At 33.3% G+C, this 12,329-nt stretch overlaps 1 protein-coding gene across 4 annotated transcripts in view; it reads left to right on the forward strand.

Annotated features, from left to right (window-relative positions):
* LOC106066154 (chitotriosidase-1-like) overlaps nt 1–12,329 on the forward strand; it is a 46,208-nt gene that overhangs the window by 14,805 nt on the left and 19,074 nt on the right. For 3 of the 4 annotated variants that reach the window (XM_056041309.1, XM_056041306.1, XM_056041308.1), the window contains exons 5-6: nt 456–580; nt 3,402–3,522. In XM_056041309.1, coding sequence (XP_055897284.1) covers nt 456–580; nt 3,402–3,522 — 246 coding nt within the window. The remainder of the gene's footprint in view (nt 1–455; nt 581–3,401; nt 3,523–12,329) is intronic. The other variant, XM_056041307.1, reaches the window with a different exon arrangement.

A 12,329-nucleotide genomic window follows, 5' to 3' on the forward strand; every position in this document is an offset into this window, starting at 1 on the left:
GATTTTAAAAATTAAATGGTTCGCTTTCAGAAAAGAAAAAATCAGAACTTCGAATGGACTAAAATATTATGGTCAGATTTTCACTATCTTTTATAGTTTACGAGATCTAAACGGGACGGAAGGACAGACGGACGGACATACATTCCACACAAAACTAATTGCGTTTTAACCCCTTTGGGGGTCCGCAAAAAGTAAACTTTCTGTCTAAAGCTAAACCGTTAACCACATTTTTCAATTTTTGATTTAGGTTATTTTTTAAATAAACTTCAAGAAATTTGACATTTGATATTTTTTTCCTACATCTACACGTTACAAACACACTGAAGTAGGAAGTACCACCCATAATCAATAGCACTTTTTGCACTTTTTAAAGGTCACTTATGATAATGACATCAAATAAATGAAAGTAAAAAAAAAGTTATTTATAAAACTATATTTTGTTTTTTTTTATTCAGGATATAATGGACGCATTTCAAAAAGAGTCTGAAAGAACGGGAAGAACTCGCTTACTCCTGTACGTATTTCTCTATAACTATAAGGAAAATATTGATGAGGATTATGACGTGCCAGCAATATTTAGGCAAGTATAATTGATAGATTTCAAACTTGAGCTTTTTACATTTCTTTAAAGTTAGCCTATTATTATTTTCATTTATATCTTTGTTACCACATTTAATAAAATAAAGACATCTGAAAGACCTACAAATTATCTGATACTTTAATAATGGTCAAATAGATAACAGCCAATACTAGACAATTGGCAACACATCAACAACTAAAAATGCTACACTGTACATCACCGCTCTACTGTCTCTATCTCTTCCTGGACTCGTACATTCACTTGAGGACTCCGCCAGGACCGACTTCATAGCCGACTAACAGTCTCCTCGCTGTCCTGTCTTGTAATGCCCCTTTCTTACACACTGTCTCTGGTCCACGCACTTGTGATCAGATAACCATAACAAGGGTCATATTTGTGTGTACTAGCAGTACTTTCCCTTGTCCATCGCCAGTCGCTGACCTGAATTATTGGCCTGAGTTCACGTGTGTCAGCTGAATCTACAGTTAACCCTATCGCGCCGCCAATAGAATTATAACAATATATATATATATATATATATATATATATATATATTATATATATATATTATATATATATATATATATAAATGAATGTATGTTTATTGTGTGCTTGTTTACTTCATTGTGAATAAGATGAGTCGCCACTCGGAGCCAAATGGTGTAGTGAGACAGTTTCTTCCCGTCCATTTGGAAGACGTATATGGGCATCATCATCATCATCATCATCAAACTTCATTAGAGTGAGGGCTTGAGAGGCTCAAATCCTCTCTTTGCAAAAGCCCTGGACAGAAACCCTGCTGTCTTGCGTAGTGCATAAATGTCGCCATACAGGTCGAGAATTTTGGGTTTCCCAGACCTGTCGAGACGGAGATCAGGAAGTCTGGGGCAGTCAAACAGTATATGAGGCATGGTTTCCTGTATATGGGCCTAGTTCTGATTAGCTTTAATAAGCTCCACTTCATCTACCAGCGGTTCATATCTGCTTTGCCTCGCATGCCTTCTCATCAGAACAGGCCCTTAAACAGATAGCCAGGTCGGTAAGGAGACACCACAGGCGGATTTTCTCTTGTAGGAAAAAAACCGTTCGTAATGAGTCATGCTTGTACCAGTCCAGTTCATAGTAGAGATCTAATGGAATGGAGAGAGTCGTATATGACTAACTCCCATTCTGTATTATGTAGCCCTCTTGACCTTCAACAAGAAGAAACGATTTCCAGAGAATCGAGTACAGTTTTTTTTACTTGTTCTGTTTCTTTGGCATTATATGGAGTGGTTCTGCTTACCACTATCGTAGCAAACATGAAAGCTGATCCCCATCTAAATGCAAATACAAATAAGTCGTTTTTAATCTTATCGTGATGACGAGGGTTAAGCATGAATGATACAGATCTTTGATCCGTGGTGATATTTCAAATGCCACCCTAATAGAAAATGTCTCCATTTGTTGATCTATTCGACGATATCTATTGCTACTATCATTACGAAGGATTGACGTCTCTCGCTAGGAGATAGTGCTCTGGAGCGGAAAGCAACTGGGATAAAGTAGCGAATATAGCGATATCCAATGCATCTGTTTCAACCTTCAGCGGCGTTTTGTGGTCTACATTAGTGACAACCGCTATTTCTTGTTCTTTCTTCAACGTTTGAAATTTATCTATGTCTCTCTCCGGAAGTGGGAAAGTTCTGTTATGTACTAAGGGATGCATCTTATCTGATAAACGTCCTAACTAGTTGGCATAGTAGAAGCATAGACCTAAAGCTTGCCTTTGTGCGTTTAGGTTCTCAGATTTAGGAAGTTGCTGCAAGGGCAGTAGTCTGTCGGGGTCTGGCTTCATCTCATTATGGGAGATTTCATATCCTAATCTTATTCTTGACAAAGCGTATGCACACATTTTTCTCAGTTAGTCCATATTTTGTATAGCCCCCAAAAATTTAATCAGATTTGAAGCACGCTCTTATTTTTTTTAAGTGGAAAAAACCCTGGGGGGGGGGGGGGGAGGCTTTAAACTTAAAACTCTAGTTGTGTGTTCTAATATGTTTATATTACGTCATTTTTTTTTTTCGATTTTTTGTGAAAAAGTACTTAAAAGAATGTGACGTAATAAAATGATAGTTTTCAATGTGTCTATTTATATCAACATGAAGTCTTTGTTCATTAATTGTTACTTATAGTTATCTACAATATTTTTTTATTATTATCAGTGAAAACAGAACATAGTGTTAGACTGTTTAAAGCGCTAGTATCAGGAAGTGGTTTTTCTAAATCGCTAAAAGTACATTTTGTTTGTATCAGGTGGTGTCGTTAGTTCATTTTCATTTTAGATCTTGACATAGAATCCAAATGAATAATGGAATTATTCTAAGCCGTTGTCACTATACGGTAATCTGTTTGCTTTAGTTTTATATTGAAGTAAAAAATCCCCTTGTCTGCGCTAGAGTGAGTGATGGTTTAACATTAAAATTTCACTTAAATAAACAAAATTAAAGCAAAAGAATAGTAGAAGAAAAAAACACATCACATCGTCATCTTTGCGGATGGGGGATTTTATTTCTAGGGACGGGGCTTAACCCCACCTCCGACTTAGCCAAATATATATATATATATATATATATATATATATATATATATATATATATAAAGAGAGAGAGAGAGTTAGAGAAAGAGAGAGAGAGAGAGAAAGAGAGTGAGTGAGAGAGAGAGAGAAACTGATAGAGAGATAGAAAGCTTTAGAAATAAATTTTTAATCTGTATTATTAAGTAGCGAGCGTTCATAAATGAAAATCAAGATTTGTTTTGAAAAATCTGTTCACATTTTCAGGTTGGCTGACATTGTTATAGTAGATACAAAATATTACTCGTTTTTCCCCTTAATTGGTAATTGGACACATCGTCATCAAAGTAGACTTTATGGAAATACCACAGATGATGAACTGAATATGGTAGGTTTCTTCTCATCTGACAGCAGTTTTACATTAGTTTTGATTTTTTTTTTCAATAAATTATAACGAGATAAAAAAAAAATTACAAAAGACATTTTGTGTGGAAACACAAACTCAAAATCGGCCCCCGAAGTAAAATGTTTTACATAATTCGGATAATCCTTCAGAGTTTACTTCCTAGTCCAAACTTCCCGCAGGACGACGGGGGATGAGAGCAGGGCTTGAACCTTCGATCGTCGATAAATCCAAACGACAATCCAGCGCGCAAACCGCACGACCAGTGGTCCACCCAGGTAGGCTTCAATATTTTCAGAAAGAACATCCGAATGAAATTATATCAAAGACAAATGAGAGATAAGAATGGAGAAAGAAGGTTAACAGATCTTGTGTAGTGCCCCAACCGTCCCGCAGATCAAAGGATACGTGAAAGTGAATGTAAATTTAGATGTGAACCTGGCTTAACTAGTTTGTGGTCTATAGGGCAGATGATGTAAAGTTCATCTGTTTTTGTGGTCTACGGTTAACGAGGGTGTCGTGTAGCCAGCACAACGACCAACCGCCTTTGCTTTTCCCTAACTAATGTCAGGTACCCATTAGAGCTGGGTAGACTCAGAAGTTGAAAATCCCAGTCTTCACCAGGATTCGAACACGGGACCCTCGGTTCGAATTAAATAAGTTAATTGTTTTGAAAAGGTTCAAACTCATATTCGAATCCTCAAAAAAATATTTAAAAAAAATCTAGCCGTGTAGAATTTTTTTTCACGAAAATGATGTTTATAAGATTACTATTCGTCTTAAATTAGGTCTAACATATAATGCATACTAATTAGCTTTTTCTTATAAAAAACTGCTTGCATAATTGATTTTAAAAATTAGAATTTTCGCTTTCAGGAATAAAAAAAGTAGCCGTTGCATCAGAACTTTGAATGGTCTAAAATATTGTGAAGTCAGATTTTCAATATCTCTTCTAGTTTACGAGATCTAAACGGGACAGACGGACAGACGGACAGACGGACAGACATTTCGCACATAACTAATAGCGTCTTTTCCCCTTTCGGGGGCCGCTAAAAGCATTACAAATACCTTTTTAAAAAGACTAATTACTCCTTAATACAACTTAGTGATTTTGTTTTGTCTTCTTCTCTTAATATCTAATGAATGTTAGATTAACAAGAAATAAAACATTTTTTTTAACCTTGCCTCTTCCTCCCCATCCTTGAGAAAAAAACATGGTTAAGTGATTGTATACATCTACTAGAATGTATAAAATTACAATATGAGGATTTTAGATTAATTTAAATATAAAAGACTTAGATAATGTGAAGACATATAGTCCGTTCAAGATAAATATTTTCTGGTTCTCTAGCCAAATGTTTTATTTTTTTCTACTGGAGTTTTTTTCAGTGTAACACCGAGCTAGAATTTTTTTTTTCTCAGCGATAAACACTAGCTGTTAAATTTCTACGAAAATTTGTGGAGCCCTTTCATGAGACCCGTGTCTACCCACCAATATTTTAAGTATCATGTTTTTTTTCTATTGGAAAAATATTCAAAACTATTTTGTAGACGATTTATTAGAAAATCAAAGTAATATAGGTTGATTACTTTTTCCGAAAAAATCCCGAAATTTTTTAAATATTTATATACTATTTAATCAAAATGACGGAACAACACTTTATTGATCATGAATTTTGCAACGTTTAAGCACGGAAATTAAATGTTATATTACTTAGAAGAACATATAAACATTTATTGGCATTGATTAGTTTTTCACAAAAACATCCACAAAAATCTATTATAGATACTTAAAACTAATCGCCAATGTTTTTTTAGACCTCGTCATTTTTTTTATATTAATAACTAGGCCATGTGAAGTAGTGGATTTTTTTCTTTGACGTCATATTGAATGTTTATTAAACCTCGTCAGCTTTCTAATATTGATAAAGACCTTTTTTAGTATAACTAGGCCTTGTGGACTTTTTTCCTTTCACGTCACATGGAATAAATTCTTTAAATAAAATGGTATATAACTTGGTGCATCAAAATATTAAACCTCGTCACTTTTCACGTATTAAAAAAATTCTAGCTAGATTTATATGTAATCTAGATTGTTTATACTAGATCTAGATTTATATTTTAATTAAATTAATTGTACATTCTAGATCTAAAATGCCTAGGTCTTGTTTGGAATTATATATACAAGATCCAGATATAGAATTTAAATTTTTAGATCAAAATCTAGACTTCAAGTGTAGATTGTTTTACTAAATATCTAGATCTATATTGCAATGTTATTAAATATTAAAACTAATCAACTATTTTTTAATTTAATGTTGCTTATCTTACTTTATCTTATATTTATACAGACGTTGCTTCAAAAAAGAAGATGATAAGTCCTACGCGTGATGCATTTAGTCATGCATATTAACGAATGACCTAAACTTTGCTAAGTCACTGGTTTTCCTAACTAGTTCAGGCAACCCATTCCATGTTCTAATAGCGCTAGGGAAGAAAGAACATTTGTACAAATTAGTCCTAGCATATGGAACGAGAAATGTGACTTTATCTTTGTGTCTTTCTGAGTATTTGATTAAATTTTGTTTTTGCATTTGAAGATTATGGTTCAGCGTTTTATGTATTATTGCTAATTTACTTTTAGGTCTTCTATCCTGAAGGCTTTCTAAATTAAGTGATTTTACTAAAGGTGTTACTCTAGTCAAACTGCTCTATTTTGTGTCTATTCCAGATTCTTAATGTTTTCTTGAGTTGAGGGGTCCCAAACAGAGGATGCATATTCTATTTTTGGCCTAACTAAGGTTAAATAACATTTTAGTTTTATGTCCTTGTTTGATTTATAGAAATTTCTTTTAATAAACCTAAATGCTTTGTATGATTTTTTTTGATACTTTCTTCAATATGGGGATTCCATGAGAGTTTTTCATTTATTATAACACCTAGGTATTTTGCGTTTTTAGTCTGTGTTACTGGTTAACAATGACTAAGAGAAATGGAATAATTTTTTTTTAGTGTTTTTGTTACTCTTCATAACTGAAATTTTTCTAGGTGGAAAGACATGCTTCAATTTGATTCCCATTTATGTAATTCATCTAATTCTCTTTGTATTGTAATAACATAAGGGAGGCTACTCAACGAGATATAGATGTTTATTTACATGGAAACTTGACAAACATATAGGACATCTGCCTTAAGCACAGCATCTTCATCTCAGTTTTCGACCTAGGCGGAAATCGTTCTCCTTTCTAATGTAAACATCCTACTTAGTCTGAATAAAAACAACACAAGACACAGATATTTTACAAAGAGAATTAGATGAATTACAGAAATGGGAATCAAATTGGAGCATGTCTTTCCACCCAGAAAAATGTCAGTTGTTAAGAGTAACAAAAAAACTAAAACAAATTAATTCCACTTATCTTATTCATGGCAAACCAGTAACACAGACTAAAAACGCAAAATACCTAGGTGTTATAATAAATGAAAAACTGTCATGGAATCCACATATTGATGAAACTACAAAAAAATCAAACAAAGCATTAGGATTTATTAAAAGAAATTTCTATAAATCAAATAAGAACATAAAACTAAAATGTTATTTAACCTTGGTTAGGCCAATAATAGAATATGCATCCTCTGTTTGGGACCCCTCAACTCAAGAAAACATTAAGAAACTAGAACAGACACAAAATAGAGCAGTGCGATTCATAACAAACGAATATTCACATTTGACTAGAGTAACACCTTTAGTAAAATCACTAAATTTAGAAAGCCTTCAGGACAGAAGGCTCAAAAGTAAAGTACCAATCATACATAAAACACTGAACCATAATCTTCAAATACAAAAACAAAATTTAATAAAATACTCTGAAAGACACAAAGATAAAGGCACATTCCTCGTCCCATATGCTAGGACAAATTTGTACAAATACTCCTTCTTCCCTAGTGCTATTAGAGCATGGAATGGGTTGCCTGAGCTAGCCAGGAAAACCAGTGACTTGGCAGAATTTAAGTCATTGGTTAATATGCATGACTAAATGCATGACGCGTAGGACGTAATCATCTTCTTTTTTGAAGTAACGTCTGTATTATATAAGATAAGATAAGATAAGATTTCTAGAAGTGCGCACCTTCATGCTCTAGCCTAGATGGCGATGCGCATGGCAAAGTTATAACATTGCCCCCTTCTTAAAACTATTTTTCCAGAGGTTTGACAGTTCAGGTAGAGGTCAATCAGTAGGAACCACAGACAGTAGGGTGCCTTTTGCCCATGAAACTATCTGTACAGTTTTCCGCGGCCTTCGCTTCCTCTTCTTTCAGTTGGCCAGTCTACGCTTTAGACGATATCGTGGTCGCTGCTTCGACATCATGACGTTAGTCGCTGATGCCAGCCAGCTGACACAGGAAGAGTGAGTGGAGGTCATGGTTGCCAGAAACTTTAACACAAATGGAGGTTGTGGCCATTACTGTAGATTCGGCGGACCTTTCCCATGGACGTCTCGTGACACAGTTGTAAGCCCACTGGTAGCGATGGTTTCAAGCACATAGTCTATCTCAGCCTCATCTGTAATGTATGCCCATGAAGAATCCTTGTAATGTTCATCCACCACTACATCAGGTTTCGCTGGGATTAATTCACTACCGTTCAAGTCACTCTCACTGATATGGGCAGAAGTACAAATCTCTGTTCAGTTCAAATCTTGTAGCTGGGTTCTTTGGCACAGGGCACTGTTCCCGCAGGGCGACGCATATAAGATTCATGTTAATCTCCTAGAAGCAGTTGCAAAACATCGATTTCTTTCTTATGCCGCTGCCAAAGTCAAATTTGTTATTTCTGTCTCGGTTAATGTTGGAGCCTGTACTCGCAATTTCATCGACGACATCTAAGGCAAGGAATCAGAAACTGTCATGAGGCTTTCACGGTTTGAGTTCTCATCAAAATACCGATATATAAACAGAGGTATTTAAAGTCCACAGCAGCAAGCTTGGACGCAGACCTAACGTTGTTTCGATCTTTTCGGCTCATTGAGGAACTTGTTGCAGATACATTAGGAACAAAATCTTCAGGCACATAGCAGACTTCCCTAGTTTCTTCATTTTTAGCGGCTCCTGTAAGGGGAAAAAGCCGCTATTAGGTTTGTGCAAAATGTCCGTCTGTCCGTCTGTCACACTCAGATCTCGAAAACTAGAAGAGATATGAAAAATATATCACCATTAAATGCGGCTTAAAAATTTTAGGTGCAACGGCTACTTTTGGTTTTCTTATAAAATTAATTATGCAAGCGATTTTTTCATAAAACTACACCAATTCCAAAACAATAACGTAAATGTAAGGGAGGCAATGTTACAATATGCTAACAAAGATGGATTATTTTTGTGTATTTATAGTATCCATTGGTTAATAGAATGTACTAGAAATGTTTACAACAGATATAAAATTTAATTAAAGGTGTTTTTCTGGTCAACTAGCTGCTGAAATTAAAATAAAACATTTTTGTTTGTTTATAAAGGCTAAGAATACACTTTGTATGTAAATATCACGCACATTTTTTAAAATGGACTTTTTATGCAGCGACATTCGTGTAGTAGCGTAAAGCCCGCCTTGACATGGTGCTAAACTAATTTCTTAAACTTTTTTGAAAAATCAGATTTTATTTATTTTTTGTTTAGTGCCCTCATCATAATAAAAAAGGTTTAATTTTGTGCGTTTTGTCTGTCGGTAGATCAGTCCGTCACGATTCGATAAAAAAACAACTCTAAAAGCTATTGAAAATCTAATTTACCCTTTAATGTTCCTCCCGTAACATCTCAATAGTTTTAAGTATCTAAAAATGATTGTTCCGGATTTTTTTTTCAAAACTAATCAACGCCAACAAATGTTTGTTTGCTCTTCTAACTCATATTACATTCAATTTCCATGCTTAAACGTTGCAAAAACACATTATCAATAATATATTGTTCCGTTTTTTATGTAAATAGCAAAATAATGCTAAATCAAAATCTCTATAACGACTTATATTTCATTAAGTGTAAAAATGTTCAGGATATTGTTTTATAAAAAATGATTTATGCCTAATGACTGTTTAAAATCGCATAATTGACTAATATTACACTTATATTATTTGACAATGCGTCATATAATTTGATTATCGATATCAAATTGTTCAGTATTTTCATCTTTAAACAAATTTTAAAAATATCGACAATAGGTTGTTCAGGGCTTTAAAAAAAAAGTAATTTACTAGAATTGATTACTGAAAATCACTTTTTAGACATTTAATTTTCTTGCTAAAACATAGCATAAAAGGTTTGTAATCGATAAAGAATGTTCCGCATTTTGTTTTGAAAAGAAATCGACCTATATTACTTACATTTTCTTACAAATCGTCGCCAGAAATTTAGGATTTATTTAAAAATCTACTAACGCCAAATAACTGTTTGAACTCCCTCCTCTGATTAACAAACAAATAATCTTCTCGTTTACAAAACAATATTGTTCCGGATTTTGTAGCTAAAACATTACAAAATCTAATTATGGTTAATATTATGTTCGATGTTTAAGGGAAACAACATCCAAACACCAAAGTATGATATGAAAATCTCTCCACAAGGCTGTAGTTCTTCTAATTTTTTATGAGACCATCTAAAAAATTTAATTAACGGTATTACATTAATCTGGATTTCTCTTTTTCTTTTACTATTTATACAAACATCCGGAACAATCTATTATATAAACTTAAATCAATTGTGTTCATACCTAAAATAATTGCGATGTTTTGAAACGTAAAAAAAAGGTTCATCAATTTTTAATAACTTTTAGATGTTGTTTTTTTTTATATTAAGATGACGAACAGACCGACTGACAGACAAAACGCAAAAACAATTCTACTTTGATCCTCTTTAAATAAAATTCTATTAGAACTCACTGCACCAATGTCTATGAACCCTCGTTAAATATTTCGTGTAAATAAAGACATTTTTTTTGGTACCGGTACTAGCCTATTGTGAGGTAATGGAAGTTTTTTTTCTTTGACGTCATATGAATGGACTCTTACATGTAATGCTAAAAGAACGCACTCGGTGCACCAATGTCTATTAACCCTCGATAAATGGCTCGTATTGATGAAAACATATTTTAGTTTAACTAAGCCGTATGACGTAGTGTTTTTTTTTTCCTTTCACGTCATATGGAATGAATTCTTTAAATGAAATGCTAAAAGAACAAACTCGGTGCACCAATGTCTATGAACACTCAATAAATGGCTCGTATTAATTAAGACGATTTTTAGTCTAGCTTTGACGTTATATGGAATTAATTCTTCATATGAAATGCTAAAAGAACTCGGTATAGTAATGTTTATTAAGCCTCGTTATGTGACTCGCGTTTAAAAAAGGAATAATATCTTGATTTAGATCTAATTTTTTAAACTAGATCTAGATTTTTATTACAGTATATCTAGATCTGGATTTATATTCTAATTAAAATTATTTAAGAGTCTAGATCTAGAATTTCTAGATCTACTTTAGACTAAAATAGACTAGATTAAGATGCAGAATTTTAATTTCAAGAATCAAAGTGTAGATTTTGATTTCCAAACGTTTTGATCAATATTGCAATGTTATAATATACTATCTTATCTTCTTATCTTATATAATACAGACGTTACTTCAAAAAAGAAGATGATTACGTCCTACGTGTCATGAATTTAGTCATGCATATTAACCAATGACTTAAATTCTGCCAAGTCACTGGTTTTCCTGGCTAGCTCAGGCAACCCATTCCATGCTCTAATAGCACTGGGGAAGAAGGAGTGTTTGTACAAATTTGTCCTAGCATATGGGACAAGGAATAAGCCTTTACCTTTGTGTCTTTCAGAGTATTTTATAAAATTTTGTTTTTGTATTTGAAGATTATGGTTCAGTGTTTATGTATGATTGCTACTTTACTTTTGAGCCTTCTGTCCTGAAGGCTTTCTAAATTTAGTGATTTTACTAAAGGTGTTACTCTAGTCAAATGTGAATATTCGTTTGTTATGAATCTCACTGCTCTATTTTGTGTCTGTTCCATTTTCGTAATGTTTTCTTGAGTTAAGGGGTCCCAAACTGAGGATGCATATTCTATTATTGGCCTAACCAAGGTTAAATAACATTTTAGTTTTATGTTCTTATTTGATTTATAGAAATTTCTTTTAATAAATCCTAATGCTTTGTTTGATTTTTTTGTAGTTTCATCAATATGTGGATTCCATGACAGTTTTTCATTTATTATAACACCTAGGTATTTTGCGTTTTTAGTCTGTGTTACTGGTTTGCCATGAATAAGATAAGTGGAATTAATTTGTTTAAGTTTTTTTGTTACTCTTAACAACTGACATTTTTCTGGGTGGAAAGACATGCTCCAATTTGATTCCCATTTCTGTAATTCATCTAATTCTCTTTGTAAAATATCTGTGTCTTGTGTTGTATTTATTGTTCTATATATTAATCAATCGTCTGCAAATAATCTGACTTTTGTTCCTGAAGTAATGCAATTTGGTAAATCATTTATGTAAATTAAAAATAGTAGTAGACCCAAGACTGTTCCTTGAGGTACACCTGAGTTTACTGTTATCGGTGTTGATTTAGAGCCATTTATTATTACAGTTTGTTCTCTCCCTATCAGAAAGTCCTTAATCCACTGATGCAGTGGACCATTAATGCCGAAATATTTTAATTTTTTAAGCAAACTATGGTGGTGAACTTTGTCAAAAGCCTTAGAAAAATCTATTTGTTCACTATTATCTAAACCTTTG

The sequence above is a fragment of the Biomphalaria glabrata genome, chromosome 9 (genome assembly GCF_947242115.1).
Source record: "Biomphalaria glabrata chromosome 9, xgBioGlab47.1, whole genome shotgun sequence".
NCBI classification, from domain to species: Eukaryota; Metazoa; Mollusca; class Gastropoda; family Planorbidae; genus Biomphalaria; species Biomphalaria glabrata.